This window comes from Drosophila santomea, chromosome 3L (genome assembly GCF_016746245.2).
Source record: "Drosophila santomea strain STO CAGO 1482 chromosome 3L, Prin_Dsan_1.1, whole genome shotgun sequence".
Lineage (NCBI taxonomy): Eukaryota > Metazoa > Arthropoda > Insecta > Diptera > Drosophilidae > Drosophila > Drosophila santomea.
Window position 1 is genome coordinate 16,422,313 of NC_053018.2, and position 17,985 is coordinate 16,440,297.

The following is a 17,985-nucleotide window of genomic DNA, read 5'->3' on the forward strand; positions in this document are numbered from 1 at the left end:
GTGTACGTAATACGTATTTACACTACCTACCTACCTAAACATTATAATTGCTGCGCATACTTTTGGTGGAGGAGCTGGGTTAGTAAATAAACTTGTTGCTAGTCGCTTCTAATTCGGTTTGATTGGTTTTAAATCGAACGCCAAACGTTCGGCTTGGGAGTGAAATGCCGGCAGAGACTGATTGGGAGATCGAAAACCAAACCGATTCGGGGCGAGATGTTACGTGGAGCTCTCGCCGATTCAGTTGATCGGTAGCGGCCGTGCAAAGCAGTCGAATATTACGTGTTTGTCCAATTCGTGAGTTGAGTAACCAAAATGCGGGGCTTATCAGCGTTTCTGCTTTTGCTCTGCCTCCAACGGGTAAAGTCGGACGAATCTGCTGCAGCACGGCGTCCCAACATAATCATCATTATGGCCGACGACATGGTGGGACCAGTTTCGCCGTCATAAATCAACCCATTTCTAAAGCAAACAATCTCTCAGGGCTTCGATGATGTGAGCTTTCGAGGCGGCCGGGAGTTTCTAACCCCCAATATCGATGCCTTGGCCTATCACGGTCGTCTACTGGATCGCCTCTACGCCCCGGCGATGTGCACTCCATCGCGGGGAGCACTGCTCAGCGGCCGGTACCCAATACACACGGGTTAGTATCGTATATCTTTTTTTACTAGGGATTGTAGATAAATGACGGAAGTTATCATTACCAGATTCCATCTTTCAAATTTAAATGTTATACTCGTATAAAATAACATATTTAAAATAGTTTGAAATGGTTATTTTTAACTAAACGAAAATGACTTTTCCAAATTAAGGTTTATTGACACAATTAGTTTATTAAAACCTTTTCTATTTTTGTAAGATGCGTTTTTGAGCGAGTCAAGGCAATTAATATATCGATTACCGTAGGTACTCAGCACTTTGTAATTAGCAACGAAGAGCCATGGGCCCTAACCCTCAATGCCACATTGATGCCGGAGATCTTCAAGGAAGCTGGTTACTCCACGAACCTGGTGGGGAAATGGCACCTGGGCTTCTCCCGCCCGGAATATACGCCCACTCGGCGGGGATTTGACTATCATTTCGGCTATTGGGGCGCTTATATAGACTACTTCCAGAGACGATCCAAGATGCCGGTGGCCAACTATAGTCTGGGCTACGATTTCCGGCGGAACATGGAGCTAGAGTGCCGTGATCGTGGGGTTTATGTAACTGATTTGCTTACCGCTGAGGCGGAACGTTTGATTAAAGACCATGCTGGTAAGGAGCAACCCCTTTTCCTGATGCTCAGCCACCTGGCTGCCCACACGGCTAACAAGGATGATCCTCTGCAAGCTCCCGAGGAGGAGATACAAAAGTTTTCCTACATTAAGGATCTCAACCGAAGGAAATATGCAGGTAAATACACTTTAAAAATATCATTTTTATTGTCAAACTTATGGTCACTTACCACAAAACTGATCTAATCGTCAGCAATGATCTCCAAACTGGACCAGAGCGTGGGCCGTATAATAAGCTCACTGGCCGCCACGGATCAACTGGAGAACAGCATTGTGATCTTCTACTCGGACAATGGAGCCCCATCGGTGGGTATGTTCGCGAATACGGGCTCCAATTTTCCACTCCGTGGGCAGAAGAATACACCGTGGGAGGGCGGAGTACGGGTGGCTGGTGCGATTTGGAGCTCCAAGCTTCAGGCACGCGGCTCCATCTTCAGTCAGCCCTTATATGTGGCCGACTGGTTGCCAACACTTTGCCGTGCTGCAGGCATAAAGCTGGATAGCACCCTGAAACTGGACGGAATCGATTTGTGGCCCGAGCTATCCGGATCCGCAGATGCTCCCCACGTTCCTCGAGAGATTCTGCACATCTTGGACGACGTTTGGCGCCTGGCTGCTCTCCAAATGGGACAGTGGAAGTATGTGAATGGCACCATTGCCGCCGGTCGATACGACTCGGTGCTCACCTACCGGGAACTGGACGACCTGGATCCCCGCGAGAATCGCTATGCGGTGACAGTGCGCAATTCCGCCACCTCAAGGGCCCTTTCTCGTTACGATTTGCGACGACTGACGCAACAACGGATTTCTATCACCCGTCGATTGGCTGCTGTGCGTTGTGGAGACCTCCAGAGGTCATGTAATCCTCTGTTAGAGGAGTGTTTGTACGACATATCAACGGATCCCTGTGAGCAGAACAATCTGGTTTACTCCGAGAGGCACTCCGATGTTTTGGCCGCCCTACGAAGACGTGTTCAAGAACTAAGAGCCAGTGCATCCCGCCCGGGAAATCGAGCCAGCATGCCGGAGGCAGATCCCACATTGCACACCTGCGCCTGGGAGTCCTTTGAAGTGCTGAAGCCAAAAATCGGTAAGTTCCTGTTAACGATCGGTACTCTAATACGATTCTAACCGAGTATTTTATAGTTCCTTTGGAATGCGACTACGAAGGCATACCTTGTTAATAAGCCAAAAATAGAGAAATTAGGTAAAAGAGCAAGAAATGATTGCCAGTCTGCAAGCAGACAATGATGGAAATACATTTCGTTTAAGTTTTTTAATATACTTGAAATAAATGAGAAATTAAAAAATTTAACATTCTTTAAAGCAACTGAAAATTGTAAGAACATACTTTAATAATAACGGTTGTGCTGTAATCCATTTAACATTGCGTTAAGGTTAAACAGTTCCGTAACATATGTTAGCTGTAACTCATATGGCAGCTCTGTTTCCTTATAATGTAAAATGTAAGCAAAATAACATTTTTGAATTTTATAATTTAAGTGCTTGGATAAAAATATAAGACTTTCGGCAAATGCTATCAACCTCGAAAAAAACAAATTATTCTAAAAATAATTTTGCTTACAAAAAGCGTAGTTTTCCACACTGGAATCTACAAAAACAGCTGATTTAAAATACCACACATCTATCAAAAAAGGGGGTTGATAAAGCCGGGTGACAGGAAAACGAACCAAAAATTCGGAGATTGCAAAGGACTCGTAATGGAGGAACGCGCTGTGCTTGCCAACATTGCGTCTATAATCACCAAGGATTTGCTTATTGACCAGCCGTCCGTGGACATCAATTCAGGCAGTTATCCACTGTTGTCCTTTAACGAGGACGACGATGAAGCTGAGATTTTCGCTTTGATGCAGCGGAAACGGGCGTTGTCATCCAGTCGGAAGCGCAGGATCTCCCAGGATCCGGAGGACCAAAAAGAGGACCTAAAGCTGCCCAAGCTGGAGTGGCACCACCCGGAACTCAACCTCCTGCACCGCTACACGGATGCCCAGTTCGAGTCCTGCCTCCACATGCGCAAACTTACATTCCTGGTAAATATGGACAGGTGTTCAGAATCTACAAGGAATGTCTGGAACCTTTATAATTTTCAACAACATTTATACGTTCGATTAAAATTATAATTTGTATAAAAAACCTAATCCTAAAATTACCACAAGCATGCAAATGCATAAAGTAAAAACATAAATAATAGGCACAATTTATTTATTTCAGAAAATACAGCAAACCCTTGAGAAAACTTTATGCGGAATCGCGTTGCCAGGCTATCCTGCTCCGCCGGCGCAGACCATGGTGTCCTTGGCCCTGTGGAAGCTGTCCACCGACGAGCACTTCGAGGAAATCGCCCGAAAGTTTCGACTTCCCTGGGCTCTTTGCCAGCAGGTAGTGCGGGCATTCTGGCACTGCATCTCCGATAATTACGAGAGCTTCATCAAGTGGCCAAACTCACTGGCGGCCCAGCGGAGCACCCTGCAGGGGTACCAGAAATTAGAGCACTTGCGCTGTTTTCGGGAACTGTTCGGCATCATAACGCTGAGGCGTCTGGACGTATTTCTGGAGTCGGAGCACGCTGATGTGCCGGTGGTTCTCCAGTTAATTTGCAATGCCGAGCGGAAGATCGTCGACTGCTACGTAGAGCTGGCCATGGAGTACAGCTTCGAGGACTCACCCATTGGCCAGACCTTGGCCCTGAATCCAAGGACCATGCCGGCGGGCAGCTATCTCATCGGGAATGAGGTGTTTCCTCTCAAATCCTACCTGATGCGACCCATTGAGGCCGAGTGCTTCCGCAAGGATGCGGTGTTCAATGAACTGCTACGTCCCGCCTTTCAGCTGGCGGAACAGGTACTGGACACCTTAGCCCGACGGTTCAATACCCTGTACGCCCTAGAGGCCCGAGATTTGAACGAGGTGCGCCTCATTGTGGAGAGCATCTGTGCGATGCACAACATATGCGAGGAGTACCTGGATGATGGACTGGAGGACCCTGGACATAGATCCTTTAGTTGGGGCGGGGTGGTGGCGGGTGTCAGGGGAAGCGAGAAGGACTCCAAGGGACTGCAGCGAAGGGTTGAGCTCCTTGATGAACTGGTGGCCATAGAGACAGGCGAATAAAGTAGTGTTTCGCATAAAATGAATATTGCTTTCTATTATTTAAGGGCGCTTTTGAACTATTTTTTATAGTATTAAAGTGTGGATTGTCATACAGCAAACAAATAATTTAAATTATTATCCAAAATATATAAAATATATATTTCAATTATATATCAGCTTTATATATTTATATATTTAAGTTAAGAAAAAAGTTTTCTCAAATTCAAATAATCTACATTATAGGTAAATTTAAAAAAAAAATTGGTTTTGTTTCATTAAAGATCTTAATTTGTTTTAAAACTTTTTTTTTACAATAGCTTAATTTTGATTATATGAGTATGATATTAATAATTTAAATAAGGGGTCATTTAAGGGTTAATATGCTGTTGCAGTTAACAGCGCTCTGTTATGTACAAGTTTTAACGATCTGGTAGCACAGCACTAGAATCAAAACAATTGCACGTGCGTTGTTTTCGAGAAAATGGATGAGCACGATATATTTAAATTGATTACGGCGGGCGTTCGCTTCACCAAGAAATCAAAGGTAAGTGTATTTGCTTAATAGCAATGCTCACAAGTTGAATAAAACGGTTGCAGAAGGAGCCTCCCCAAAAAGCAGCCCAACCGCAGCCGCGACTGGAAGTTTCTAAACATGAGAAGCCGGCAAAAAACGAAGAGTCAGATAAGGATGATGAAGACTCCACAGAATTCCGCCTCTTGGACGGGGCATTCAGCAATCAACCCAAACGCAAGAAGCCTAAGAAAGAGAAGACTCTGTCCCCCAAGGAATTAGAGCTTCAAAGGGCAGTCGATGAGGCGAACGAAACGCGGAAGCAGTACGGCATCAGTGTGCTGGGCAAGCATGTTCCCCCGCCAGTGGACAGTTTCGGTAGTCTGACTAAAGACTTTAAGATGCTGCCTCGCCTGCAGCAGAACCTACTGTCTCGCAACTTTGATCGCCCAACGCCGATTCAGATGCAGGCCTTGCCTGTGCTCCTCCAGCGACGGGCCCTAATGGCCTGTGCACCCACTGGATCCGGCAAAACACTGGCCTTCCTCACACCCATCATCAATGGCCTAAAGGTGCACAAGACCAGTGGACTGAGGGCTCTAGTCCTTGCTCCCACCCGCGAGTTGGCCCAGCAAATCTACCGCGAGTGTGCGGAGCTAACCCGCGAAACGGGCCTGCGCACCCACTTCATCAGCAAGGTGAGCGAGGCCAAGCAGAAGCATGGTGTCGAATGCAAGCAACGCTACGACATCCTTGTCTCCACGCCAAACCGCGTGAGGTTCCTCCTGCAGCAGGAGCCACCCTTGCTGGATTTGTCCCACGTCGAATGGTTTGTGCTGGACGAAGCAGATCGCCTGATGGAGGAAGGGCAAAACAACTTCAAAGAGCAGTTAGACGACATATATGCCGCGTGCTCGCATCCAACGAAATGCGTGGCCTTTTTTAGTGCGACGTACACTGTGCCAGTGGCAAAATGGGCATTACGTCACCTCAAAAACCTAGTGCGCATCACCATTGGAGTGCAAAATAGCGCCACGGAAACGGTTCAACAGGAGCTGCTGTTCGTCGGATCCGAGGGCGGTAAGCTGGTGGCCATGCGAGACCTTGTGCGCCAAGGACTCCAGCCCCCGGTGCTCGTTTTCGTTCAAAGCAAGGAGCGCGCCAAGCAACTGTTCGAGGAGCTGCTTTACGACGGCATCAACGTGGACGTTATCCATGCCGAAAGGAGTCAGCATCAGCGCGACAACTGTGTGAGAGCGTTTCGAGAGGGCAGCATTTGGGTGCTCATCTGTACGGAGCTCATGGGCCGCGGCATTGACTTTAAGGGTGTCAATCTGGTGATCAACTACGACTTTCCACCCACCACCATCTCGTACATTCATCGGATCGGCAGAACAGGACGAGCTGGACGTCCTGGTCGGGCAATTACGTTTTTCACACAAGAGGACACATCAAATTTAAGAAGGTAACTCCACGCTACAAAACGAGCTAGTAGCGCCCGATTTAAAAACTCTTTTTTATCCCTCAGCATCGCGCTTATAATTAAAAACTCTGGGGGATCCGTTCCGGAATATATGCTGCAAATGAAGAAGGTTCGAAAATCGGAGGCCAAGATGCGAGCCAAGAAACCTTTGGATCGCGAAGACATATCGACCAAGATACGACCGGAGACGAAAAGCAACGAGAAGCACAAATCCGCTAAACTGAAAAAAGTTGAAAGAACCGAAAAATTGTTTAAAAATCGGAACGGCAATGAAAAAGATTCAAAGTCAAAGCAGAAGAAGCTGAGCAAAATTAAAGCAGACCTCAAGCCAGTCGAAAAAAAGAAAGGAAACATGTCGAAAGCAAAAAGGAAAAATATTCCTACTTAATACGCGAAATTAAAGTATAGTGTATTAAAAAATGTATCTACTTTTTGACTTAACCGCTTTCATATTTTGTACGTTGTACTTAAAAATTTGTATCGAATTTCGATTCACACTGAATCATTAAGGTAGCGATTATGTTTCAAATCAGATATCTTACCGAAAAACGATTTGGAAAGCAGTTTAATATATTTATATATAAATTTGAGACTGGAACTACCTACTGGGTTCCGGGGTTCAATTACCTTAAGTCTGATATATGTTTTTTAGGCTACCATTATTTAATGAAATATGTTATTAAATGTAAAAAAGAAATGGCTATTACCTTGGTTAGTTTTTATTTAGGAATTTTTGCCGAATAGCTCTTGTATTTTCCAACACTACATGGTGTGCGTCTTTGGCTGAAAGTGTGGTATATTCCCGGTATATTTACCATATGTTTGGGTATTTATTGCATGGACTTGCATGTATTCTCTAGCTAGTGCGGTAAGGTCTCACGCAATTTCGACACGTCAGAATATTCTTGTGAATATTTGTTATTTGTGGAGATATTTGCACAGTTGTCGGCCTGCATTGGGCAAAAGTGGGAAGTACACGACAGACACACGTACTTGCAGCCATGGCGCAGAACGTGGCCCTGCTGGGATTGGCACTGCTTGCGATTTCCGCCTCTACTTTCGCCCTGCCCGTGACGCAAAACAAGAAGGCTAACAAGGAGACGGAGTCCTCTACTCCGGCCACCGCCGACGTGGAAACGGCCCTGGAGTACGAGCGCTACCTGCGGGAGGTGGTCGAGGCCCTTGAGGCGGATCCCGAGTTCCGTAAGAAGTTGGACAAAGCGCCCGAGGCCGACATTCGAGTGAGTAGGACGCAGACTTCCCGGAACTATGTATTTCACGTCTCGAAACGCAACTATAGTCATTTGTTGCTAAATTGACATTACCTTTGCAGTAATACACCGATTAGTAGCAGATTCGTTTACATTCGGAGCTTATCCTACCGAAATGCATTTACAAATAGTCAGATAAAGACATTTCTGTTACCATAATCGTCGGATTGCTCGCCTTTTACCTAAATGTAAGCAGTCCAGCGTATTTCCTTAGAACTGTAACTGTAACTGTAGAACTGCAGGCAGTTAAAAAATGTAAAATATATACTTATCGTATATACATTCAAATGGAATTTATAATTTAAGTGCGCTTCGCTTTAACTATATTTCTAATTAACATGTAAAGATGTAATTTAATAGCCTTAAGTCTCTTTATTAACTGGATATGAATGACACAAGCAGTTGCTTAATAATCAATTTTAATTTACAGAGTGGCAAGATCGCACAGGAGCTGGACTATGTAAACCACCATGTGCGGACCAAGCTGGACGAGATCAAGCGCCGCGAAGTGGAGCGTCTGCGAGAGCTGGCAAACCAAGCGTACGAGCTGTCCAACGACATTGACCGGAAGCACCTGAAGGTGTCTCAGCATCTGGACCACGACAACGAGCATACCTTCGAGATCGAGGATCTGCGAAAGCTCATTCAGAAGACATCCGACGATCTGGCCGAAGCGGACCGCAAGCGACGTGGCGAGTTTAAGGAGTATGAAATGCAGAAAGAGTTTGAGCGTGAGGCGCAGAAAAGGGAGATGGATGAGGAGTCGCGAAAGAAGTTTGAGGCCGAGATCAACGAGAAGGAGCAAAAGCACAAGGACCACGAGAAGCTGCACCACCCCGGAAACAAAGCCCAATTAGAGGATGTGTGGGAGAAACAGGACCACATGGACAAAAACGACTTTGACCCGAAGACCTTCTTCTCGATCCACGATGTCGACAGCAATGGCTACTGGGACGAAGCTGAGGTTAAGGCTCTGTTTGTTAAGGAACTGGATAAAGTGTATCAAAGTGATCTGCCCGAAGATGATATGAGGGAGCGGGCAGAAGAAATGGAGCGTATGCGCGAGCATTACTTCCAGGAAACGGACACGAACCATGACGGCTTGATCAGCGTGGAGGAGTTCATGATGCAGACTAACAAGGAAGAATTCCAAAAGGACCCTGAATGGGAGACCATCGACCGACAGCAACAGTATACGCACGAGGAGTATCTGGAGTACGAACGCCGGCGGCAGGAGGAAGTGCAGCGCCTGATTGCCCAAGGCCAGCTGCCACCGCACCCGAACATGCCACAGGGATACTACGTTGCTCCACCACCAGGAGGAGTGGCCTACCAACAGGCACCACCAGGCGCCCAACTGCACTACCAGCATCCTGACCAAGTACAAGCCCAGCAGCAACAGCAATACGCGCAGCAGCAACAGCAGTATGCCCAGCAATACCAGCAGCAGCAGTACGGAAACGGACAACAGCCGGTGCAGCTGCATCCCAACCAGGTTTACCAGCACGCAGGACAGATCCCCCAGCAACAGCAACCTGTTTACCAAAATCAGCCTGTGTATCAGCAACAGCAGCCAGTCTATCAGCAGCAACAGCCTGTGCAACAGCAACAGCCTGTGCAACAGCAGCAACAGCAACAGCCTGTGCAACAGCAGCAACAGCCTGTGCAACAGCAGCAACAGCCTGTGCAACAGCAGCAACAGCCTGTGCAACAGCAGCAACAACCAGTACAACAGCAGCAGCAACCAGTACAACAGCAGCAGCAACCTGTGCAACAGCAACAACAGCTCCACAATCAGAGTCCTCCGCCCGTGCAAAATCAACAGGTGCCGGTGCAGCAACAGCAGAAACAGCATCAAGAATCATCAAATCAGCAACACTAAGCATTCCCTTGCGAACGCATTTCTTTTGGGGCATGTAAGCAAAGCATTACACACTTCTGGTAACGAGAACACAATGTGATTGGACTGAAATAGCTCACTAAAGTCAATATCTCACTATAATTATGTGGAAAATTTACGATGAAGTAACTGATTGTCGTAATGACTACCGCATTGTCTTTTACATTCTACTTCATTCTTTTTGTACTCTTTTTTCTCTTATCCCGTAGCTCTGCATTTCCGTGATGTAATTCTCTAACGAATTTTGTGTACATATGAGTTAATACCTAAACATCAAATACAAAATGAATGCAAAGAAACGAAACCGTGCTGTGTTTTAAATAAAACGTTTATTGAGTCAGTCACAAATTAAACAAAGTTGCTTTTAGTTTATTGACAACACTGTTAGACATTCAAGGTATTTGGATAAAATTACTAAAAAAACTTGCATAAAAGCGGCAATATGGCTGACCACAAACCTCCGAACTGGATTACGAAGTTGTTGTTGCTTGTGTGGAAAGACTTCTTAATGCTCAAAGCCCGCAAACGCTACATGATCGTTCTTTTATTATTTTTTGCCATCTTCCCTTTACTTTGTATGTGTGTTCGGCTTTTTGCGACACTCAAAACCAGTAATCAAATAACGGAACCGAAACCAACTGCGCTGTGTCTTTCTAAATTTCCGTAAGTCTATCATGCATGTACTTCCCATTTATTTAAAGATACAACTTTATGTTGCTATTCCTATAGCTCATATATTTATTTCTCACCCAATACTAAATTGATCAAGTCAATTGTGGCAGAGCTTAAAGTAAATAATTCCAAAGGCTTTGAAAACAAGTACAAACTTAATAATGCGTTGGTTCAATTTTCGAAGAAATCCCAATCTGTGATTGGTATCGAATTTTCTGATAACTGGAATGAATGGCCTGATAAACTGTCTTTCACTCTTCGTTCTCCCCATAAACTTGAGTTTAATGTGAATATTATGTACGCAGCAGATGGAGAGTATCCATTGTATAAAACCGGGTTTTTAGCCATACAGCAGGCATTGAGCCAAGTTCATATCAAGCACAAGCTTAAGGAAGTCAATAAGACCCAGAAGGATCTCAACTTTCCACTAATCGAGGACCTTCCTTCCCCGCCCGTTTTTAAGGAAACGCTATTAAAAGCTTTGGCCCCTTTTGTTATTCAACTTGTTTTCCTTGCCGTGACTATGAATTTGACAAAGGTAACGGAATAATAGCTCTATTGTTCAGATTATCCAAAGTTTCTCATACTCTATGTGGCAGACCATCGTCGAGGAAAAGGAGCTCCAGCTTAAGGGGACACTGATGCAAATGGGTGTGGGCTCTTGTCTGCAGTGGGTGGCGTGGTACATCCACACCTTCATAATTGGCCTTATCGGATCATTGACAATAACATTGCTCTGGAAACTCGTCCTACCAGATTCTGAGATATCCTTTCTGCCCTTCACCCACTGGTCAATGCTACTGGTCGTTCTGCTAGTCGTATTTCACTGCGCCACCTGCTTTGGCTTCCTATTGAGCAGTTTATTCTCTACAACATATCGAATCCTTCTGATCACGTTCTTGGTTATGGTTGCAACCCAATTACCCGTTATGATCATCGAATCCGTCGATAATTCGGTGGGACTTAGTATTTTCAGCAGCCTTTTTTATTTTTCTGGATTGGTTTCGCTAATGAACATTATTGTCAGTTGGGAGAACTATGGTGAAGGTCTGCAGTGGAGTAATCTCTTCGAGATTCCATGGCCGGGAGAAGCGATCAGTGTTGGCTGTATCCTGCTGGTCATGCTATTGGTCAGCTTTCTTTCATTGCTTCTTTGTCTATATATCGAGCAAATCCGGCCTGGGACTTACGGGGTTCCTCGTCCCTGGCATTTCCCGTGCACCTACTGCTGCTCCACGGACAGTTTCGTGCCCTATAGGGCGCTTTTTAATAGATTGTTCGGCATATACAAGGCGGCTCCAGTTGAGGAACGTCCCGATCCCAAATTTATTGAGCCAGATCCCGTGGGCAAGATCGCCGGCGTTCAGATCAGAGGTCTCAGCAAGACCTTCGGCAAGGTGGATGTCGTGAAGAATGTTAGCTTCGAGATGTTCGAGGGACAGATCACGGTGCTAATGGGACACAATGGAGCGGGCAAGACCACACTGATCAGTATGGTGGCCGGATTCATTCCGCCAACTTCGGGGACGGCTGTCATAAATGGCTTTGACATTCGTCAGGAACGGAGGAAGGCGCAGAGCTGCATTGGTCTGTGCCAGCAGCACAATGCCCTCTTTAAGCACCTCAGCTCTTCCAATCACATTGAGTTATTCAGCCGGCTTCGAGGACTCCGGGGCGCAAAAGTCAAGGAGGAGGTGCAAAATTACCTGACGAAGCTTAATCTGGAGGACAAGAAGAGATCGGCAGCTCGGAATCTGTCCGGTGGAACCCAACGGCGTCTAAGTGTCGCCTGTTCTCTTTGCGGTGGAGTCAAGGTACAGTAGTCATGTAAACCCTTTTCAAACGAAAAAAAACCTATGCTAGTTTGTGACAATCTTTAACAAACACTTCTTTCGTCCTGAGCTTCCTTAAGCTTCAAACGCGTACAGCAGGTGCAATGTATTAAAAAGTATAATAAACACATACACATACATATATGGGTTAGGTTCTCATCTGCGACGAGCCCAGTACCGGATTGGATCCAGGCGCCCGGCGGGAGCTGTGGAGACTAATACTGGAGGCGAAGGAAGGATGTACCATACTCCTGACCACTCACCAGTTGGACGACGGAGAGGTCCTGGGTGATCGGATGGTCATCATCAGCGATGGGCAGCTACGATGCATTGGATCGCTGTCATTTCTCAAGAAACTGGTAGATGCCAGCTGCTTGCTTACCTGCGAAGCCAGGAAGCGATGTGACGTGGAGCAGCTGACTGCCCTGATTTCTCGCCATGTGGGTAATATCCAACCGTTCAGTATCATGGGCCGAGATATTTGCTACAAGCTGCCTCTGAGCAAGTCAAATTCCTTTTCCTCGCTCTTCCGCGACTTGGAGCGCCAAATGAATACTTTGGGTGTTCGGGGTTTCAGCATGAGCTCAGTGAGTCTGGAGGAGATTTTCATGAGCTTTGGGGCGGAGGACGCCGATACTCGCAAAACGGGAGGTGCTGACAAAAGAGATGACGATAATGATGATCAAGGTAATGGGGAAGATGAGGATCGGGATGAAAATGTGCGCAGCTGTGGAAAGCAATGGAGAGCAATGATGACCAAGAAGATTCTGGCACTGTATGACAGCAAGGTAATGTGACCGACCACATTTTAGTTAATTAAACTTTTATGTATCTTCTACTTTGTACAAAGGTTTTCTTTATATTTTTGATGTTGATTCCCATTGTTTACTATCTAACTATGCTGATATTGGCCAAGAACCATCAGGAGTTGGGCAGGCAGACCATGAACATCACCGAATACGGGAATGATAGGGCCACAATTTTGTTGTCAGTACCGGAAAAAAAGTCATATAAGGAAGAACGTCGTTTACAGTATATAGCGTCTTTGATCAAGGGAGAGTTCCAGTTTAAGGTAATATCCGAACCAGTTAAGGACTTCGTAAAGAATGCCTGGAAGTCGAGAGAGGGCACACGCGAGATCACCTTCATGCCAATGGCTATCGACACTGAGGATCGGCTGGGTCTTATAGGCTGGGTCGGACCCATGCACTACGTTCATGCGGCCCCCATGATTCTTAATCTTGTCTACAATGCCATGGCGCGCGAGCTCATTGGCCCAAAAATAAGCATAGAGGTTACTAGCGCTCCATTTATAGAGAAAAGTGAATTGAAGGGTTTCACTCCTGAAATGATAGCAGTCCCACTCTCTGTCAGTTTGTTTGTGGGGTGTGCCTTGATTATTTTCTCGAATGCTGTAATCCAAGAGCAATTATCGCACATGAAGATGCAGCAGGAGGTTTCTGGTTTGGGGATGATCACTTACTGGCTGAGTCACCTAACCTTCGACTTTGTGGTCTATTTTATTTTGGTGCTGGCCCTGCTGCTTCCCCTGTACAGATATGGGCCCTGGTACCTTATGCTGATCGTGCTTTTGGTCACCGGACTTGCGGGTCTGATGTTTACCTATTTCTTGATAGTTGCGTTTGCGGCCTCATTTCTAATCGTATCTTTAATAATATTTAGCAGTAAGATCAAATGTTTCAATTAAATATTCATTCCAATTTTAATTAAAACCTCTAACTTTCTATCAGGTGTTATACTAACGACATTGATTTTGGGTTTCGGAATGCTCGCGCTGAAGTATGAAATCGTATATGTATTAATATATGTTGCCAACTTGCATCCCATCGTAGCCTGCCATCAGAGCATTATAAAAGTTCTCGGCTACAATAACCAGTGCGGGTCCTACATTTCGGAAACAAATGAAACTTCTGACCAAGTGAATTGCATAAACCCAGTTTTATTCGTAGAACCACGATGTGTGTGCGAAAGTGAGTCTTGAAGAACGTAGTGCTAGTTCACAATAATTCAAATTATTTGTAACAGATCCCATGATCTGGCCTGAGATGCTGATTATGCTTTTGGAGGCCATCATAATATTTATGTTGATAATGTTTTTAGAGTACGGCAGCTGTATTTGGTACAGATGTATAGGGTGCTGCACAACCAGGTCAAAGAGCTCAATTGAGGATCCCAAAGTGTCTAGAGAGGCCGAGAAAATAAGAGCTATGGATGCTGATCAAATACGATCGCGGGCACTGGTCGTTGATGAGGTTTCAAAGAAGTATGGCTGCGGTCCCCTAGCAGTCAATAACATTTCCTTTGCTCTGAAACCGTGAGTATACTTATTTTCGTATAAATTAAAATTTCATTTTTGTTTTACGAACTGAAAGAAGTGCATATATTTCAGGAAACATTGCCTAGGACTTCTTGGGCCCAACGGCGCTGGAAAAACCAGCACGTTCAAAATGATAGTTGGCGAGCACGTGATCGATAAAGGAAACATATATATCGCAGGCTATAGCATGAAAATGAATCGGAATAAGGCGATGAAGGAAATCGGCTACTGCCCTCAATTTGACTCATTTTTCGAGTTTCTCACCGGGCGCCAACTTCTAAAATTGTTCCTTCTGTTAAAGGGCTGTTCGAGCAAACACTTGAATGAAAGATGTGAACAACTGAGCGATCAGTTCGGGTTCAGGAAGCACTTGGATAAAAGGGTAAGGGCACAAGGAACATGACTTTGGTTAATCAATGGTATAGATAAATTTGTTCATGGCCACCTCAGATTACTTACTACAGTGGAGGCACGAAACGCAAAATCAACGCTGCAGTTGCCTGTGGGGCAACCTCACTTATTTGTTTGGACGAGCCCAGTGCCGGCGTGGATCCCGCATCGCGACGACACGTTTGGATCATTATCAACGAGGTGGCTCAGCAGGGCAAGGCCGTCTTGCTTACCTCCCATAACATGGACGAGATAAACGCCCTTTGCTCGAAAAGCGTTGTCCTGGTGGACGGCAGCATATACGCCATGGGATCGAATCAGCACGTCAAAAACAAAATATGCAAGGGAATGGTGCTCAAGTTGGTTGTAAATGAAGAGCACGATAAGTAAGATTTAAACTTGATTAGCGAATTTGTATCTGTATACGATGCTTTCAGAATGGTGGCGATGCTCACTAGAATTGAGGAGGACATCAACAAGTCCTATCCCAAGGCAGAACTAAAGTAAGCATGATTCTTTTATCACATTATATATCACATTAATAAGTTTTTGTTTCTTTTTTAAATTTTTATATATTCTCGTACGGGATTTTCATACATTATTTTCTTCTAGAGAAAAGTACGAGTTTAGTGGCAGGCTAACATATATAATTCCCGAAGACACTAGTTGGTCGCAGATTTTTGAATTCGTCGAAGGCAATCGCAGGTCCTGGAAGCTGGCCGACTATTCCCTATCACAGCCATCTTTGGAAGACGTATTTGAAGAGATTGCTGAGGAGAGAAGAAAAAAGAAGTAGAAGCCTCAGTATACAATACATAGTTCTTCTCCAATTACAGACGAAGGGTCCACATATTAATTATTGGTAATTATAAGCAGGGTTGTCATTTATAGGCAAAATCTACTATATCTCACCCAAGGACAAGAATGTTTCGGCCAAGACTTGCACACAAAAATTGTTCACAGCTACTGCAAATGAAGTGAACAATAAGATACAAAGTTTTTGTAATGTTCGCATTTAATATAAGTTTGCATAGATTTATAGATAAGAAGGTATCATTAAAAAAAAAAAATGCTTAAGAGGGTTAAGCAGACTTGTAACAATTTCGGTCAGATAGATGCCTGGTAAATCAATAAAGGACTATAAAAATATTAACATGTTTGTTTACAGCATTAGTTGGGATATAAATAGTGCAAAGCAGTTTGATTTGGTTTGATTTTGTATTGAGATAAAGAAGTACAGGTATACGAGCACCAAACGAGGCTTTAATGCGATAAAGCGTGTATAAAAATACATATTTGCTTTAATGTGAGCTAGTCAGACTACTGTTTGTTTGACTTAACAGAACAGTTTTCTTCAAGTAAAGAAGTAAACACCAATTGTTGTAATTACCTATTTTGCGTTCGAATAACAAGTCTTGTATTTTTCCATACCGTCGACGAAAAAAGCAAGAGTATTGGTGCGAGTAGGGCTATAAATTGCCTGGCAACGCCTTCAAACGGCACACAAATCTCAACGTACCAGACGTCCAACCTCATTCAAAATGAGGCTACTACTTTCTACGACTTTTGCAGTGATGGCCTTTTGCTGCCTGTCTTTTGTTGAGTGCTCCTTGTCGGACGACACAGGAACCACTACTGAGAAGGGCACTGGAACTGGAACTGGAACTGGGACTGGGACTGGTACCGGCACCGGAACAACCACCACAACGACAACTGTTGATCCGACAACAACCACTACCACCACCACGGATGCGCCCGAGCACCACCGGAGAATACATCGGCGGAGAAGGCGCATCCTCAGGAGAATTCGACGCAGGCGTCTAGAAGCCGAGCGAAGACGCCAAAGGGGCTAGTCTGTGAAAAGTTTACAATATATTTCTGAAGGTCTGCAGACATGTTCGTCTCGTTTCGCTGTTGTTCCATAAACAGCCAGCATCTTGTTCCGAAATAAATTTAAAGTTTTTTAAAAACAAACTTCAAAAATTTTCGATTACGCTGCGAACCCATGTGTGCATTGGACAGAAAGATATGTAAAGTAATTCCTTATTTAACATGTCTTTTAGGTCGATCGATTAAATTACCTATAACACGAATAGGTATATTGAAAAATATAGTAATACGAATCGGCTGTTTTTAATTTCACCTCAGCATAAGTACGTATTAAACAGAATTTTATTGAATAAAATATTATTGAATGCTTTCTATTTAAGTCATAAGCATCTGTTTAGCATAGTTTGGTGCTCTGAAGAAGTAGCAAGGACGAAAAGAAAGCGCTCAATGTGAGTGTGTCGATAAATTAGGATATAAAGTTATTGCTCAGATCCTTGGTGTCTGCAGTTAGATTTCGACGAAAGGTGGAAGTAGGGCGCCTTTCGCGATACTTATTCTGTGTCCGTACCATCTGCCACGGATGACCAGCGGAGGTGTCCAGAGCAAGCCGATGGTGGAGGCTTCCACCTCATGGTTAACCAGCACGAAGGAGTCCATCATGCCAGAACAAAAGCTGCGCAATGAAGACATATGTACGTTGCAGAGACCTTAACCCAAAAGGACTGACAATATTCACCAGGCCCGTCGGCTCTTACTTGACGATGACCCATTACAAAGTCAACACGGTGCTATAAAGGTACACATTGAGGACGCGCAGCTGCTTTCACTTATGGTGCAGGATGAGGAGGGCCCTTTCGGCGAATTCCGGTATTTTCAAGTGGCAATCCGTTTCCCAAAGGAGTCCTGTCTCAAATCGATTCTGCCACGGTATTCCAATCTCTTGCAAAGGAATTCACCTGGGCTATAGCTCAGTCTCTAGGCCTGACAGCTAGCTCCAAGTGAGGACATTCAGCTGGACTATCCGTACATTATATGAAACATTTACGGCATGAAGTACACCTTTATCTCCATCTCCTAACCAATTTGCTACTGAGACTTGACATCCAATCTTTGTGTGTGTGTAAATGCCTAAGGTGCAAGTAATATAGTAATTGGTAATTTAATGATCACTTTTTGCTTTATTTCTCCAAATACCAATCAATTGCCAATTACTCTTCATCTCTGAAGAAAACGAACATCATCTACTATCTTTTTTTAATTAATATATTTTACCTTTTTTGTAACTTTAAATCAATTTTAAGAGTTAAGTTTTCCTTATTTGTTATGAACAACTGTTCTGTTTGGTTGTCAGCGAATTTCAGAGCCACCTC

The 17,985-nt window shown here is 44.6% G+C and overlaps 6 protein-coding genes across 8 annotated transcripts; all 6 read left to right on the forward strand.

Moving 5' to 3' along the window:
- The first annotated feature begins 261 nt into the window (after positions 1-261).
- On the forward strand, positions 262-2,589 carry LOC120449467 (arylsulfatase B). Its single transcript, XM_039631938.1, has 5 exons — positions 262-426; positions 484-643; positions 907-1,395; positions 1,471-2,367; positions 2,424-2,589. The coding sequence occupies exons 1-5, from the start codon at positions 316-318 to the stop codon at positions 2,459-2,461; spliced, it is 1,695 nt and encodes a 564-aa protein (XP_039487872.1). The 5' UTR covers positions 262-315; the 3' UTR covers positions 2,462-2,589.
- Positions 2,590-2,886: 297 nt separating this feature from the next.
- Positions 2,887-4,432, forward strand: LOC120449468. Its single transcript, XM_039631940.2, has 2 exons — positions 2,887-3,328; positions 3,510-4,432. Exons 1-2 carry the CDS (start codon positions 2,999-3,001, stop codon positions 4,407-4,409), a joined length of 1,230 nt encoding a protein of 409 aa, XP_039487874.1. The 5' UTR covers positions 2,887-2,998; the 3' UTR covers positions 4,410-4,432.
- Positions 4,433-4,801: 369 nt separating this feature from the next.
- On the forward strand, positions 4,802-6,823 carry LOC120449460 (probable ATP-dependent RNA helicase DDX52). The gene is made up of 3 exons (XM_039631932.1): positions 4,802-4,932; positions 4,986-6,364; positions 6,428-6,823. The coding sequence occupies exons 1-3, from the start codon at positions 4,870-4,872 to the stop codon at positions 6,768-6,770; spliced, it is 1,785 nt and encodes a 594-aa protein (XP_039487866.1). The 5' UTR covers positions 4,802-4,869; the 3' UTR covers positions 6,771-6,823.
- Positions 6,824-7,241: 418 nt separating this feature from the next.
- On the forward strand, positions 7,242-9,773 carry LOC120448373 (nucleobindin-2). The gene is made up of 2 exons (XM_039630343.1): positions 7,242-7,623; positions 8,084-9,773. The coding sequence occupies exons 1-2, from the start codon at positions 7,384-7,386 to the stop codon at positions 9,533-9,535; spliced, it is 1,692 nt and encodes a 563-aa protein (XP_039486277.1). The 5' UTR covers positions 7,242-7,383; the 3' UTR covers positions 9,536-9,773.
- Positions 9,774-9,843: 70 nt separating this feature from the next.
- Positions 9,844-15,913, forward strand: LOC120448372 (retinal-specific phospholipid-transporting ATPase ABCA4). Of its 3 annotated transcripts, XR_005616099.2 has the most exons (12): positions 9,845-10,216; positions 10,283-10,763; positions 10,825-12,039; positions 12,210-12,845; positions 12,908-13,742; positions 13,809-14,048; positions 14,104-14,392; positions 14,468-14,777; positions 14,846-15,171; positions 15,223-15,288; positions 15,398-15,647; positions 15,703-15,913. XR_005616099.2 is itself a non-coding variant. In XM_039630342.2 (11 exons), exons 1-11 carry the CDS (start codon positions 9,996-9,998, stop codon positions 15,579-15,581), a joined length of 4,728 nt encoding a protein of 1,575 aa, XP_039486276.1. In that variant the 5' UTR covers positions 9,844-9,995; the 3' UTR covers positions 15,582-15,913. The 3 variants fall into 3 exon arrangements, 2 of the variants coding, with proteins under 2 accessions (XP_039486276.1, XP_039486275.1); XM_039630342.2 differs by having other exon boundaries at positions 9,844-10,216; positions 14,179-14,392; positions 15,398-15,913; XM_039630341.2 differs by having other exon boundaries at positions 15,398-15,913.
- Positions 15,914-16,326: 413 nt separating this feature from the next.
- On the forward strand, positions 16,327-16,638 carry LOC120448374 (period clock protein). The gene has a single exon (XM_039630344.1). The coding sequence runs from the start codon at positions 16,327-16,329 to the stop codon at positions 16,636-16,638; it is 312 nt and encodes a 103-aa protein (XP_039486278.1).
- Positions 16,639-17,985: the final 1,347 nt, after the last annotated feature.

What these genes read in the sequence shown, in the direction of transcription:
- LOC120449468 (XM_039631940.2), top strand. Translation starts at nt 2,999, where the DNA reads ATGGAGGAACGCGCTGTGCTTGCCAACATTGCGTCTATAATCACCAAG. An exon ending in TGCGCAAACTTACATTCCTG is followed by an intron (nt 3,329 to 3,509) that starts GTAAATATGGAC and finishes TATTTATTTCAG; the next exon opens with AAAATACAGCAAACCCTTGA.
- LOC120448374 (XM_039630344.1), top strand. Translation starts at nt 16,327, where the DNA reads ATGAGGCTACTACTTTCTACGACTTTTGCAGTGATGGCCTTTTGCTGC.
- LOC120448373 (XM_039630343.1), top strand. Translation starts at nt 7,384, where the DNA reads ATGGCGCAGAACGTGGCCCTGCTGGGATTGGCACTGCTTGCGATTTCC. An exon ending in CGCCCGAGGCCGACATTCGA is followed by an intron (nt 7,624 to 8,083) that starts GTGAGTAGGACG and finishes TTTAATTTACAG; the next exon opens with AGTGGCAAGATCGCACAGGA.
- LOC120449467 (XM_039631938.1), top strand. Translation starts at nt 316, where the DNA reads ATGCGGGGCTTATCAGCGTTTCTGCTTTTGCTCTGCCTCCAACGGGTA. An exon ending in TCATTATGGCCGACGACATG is followed by an intron (nt 427 to 483) that starts GTGGGACCAGTT and finishes ACAATCTCTCAG; the next exon opens with GGCTTCGATGATGTGAGCTT. An exon ending in CCGGTACCCAATACACACGG is followed by an intron (nt 644 to 906) that starts GTTAGTATCGTA and finishes CGATTACCGTAG; the next exon opens with GTACTCAGCACTTTGTAATT.
- LOC120449460 (XM_039631932.1), top strand. Translation starts at nt 4,870, where the DNA reads ATGGATGAGCACGATATATTTAAATTGATTACGGCGGGCGTTCGCTTC. An exon ending in GCTTCACCAAGAAATCAAAG is followed by an intron (nt 4,933 to 4,985) that starts GTAAGTGTATTT and finishes AAACGGTTGCAG; the next exon opens with AAGGAGCCTCCCCAAAAAGC. An exon ending in GACACATCAAATTTAAGAAG is followed by an intron (nt 6,365 to 6,427) that starts GTAACTCCACGC and finishes TTTATCCCTCAG; the next exon opens with CATCGCGCTTATAATTAAAA.
- LOC120448372 (XM_039630341.2), top strand. Translation starts at nt 9,996, where the DNA reads ATGGCTGACCACAAACCTCCGAACTGGATTACGAAGTTGTTGTTGCTT. An exon ending in TGGCACTGTATGACAGCAAG is followed by an intron (nt 12,846 to 12,907) that starts GTAATGTGACCG and finishes CTTTGTACAAAG; the next exon opens with GTTTTCTTTATATTTTTGAT. An exon ending in GGAAGCACTTGGATAAAAGG is followed by an intron (nt 14,778 to 14,845) that starts GTAAGGGCACAA and finishes TGGCCACCTCAG; the next exon opens with ATTACTTACTACAGTGGAGG.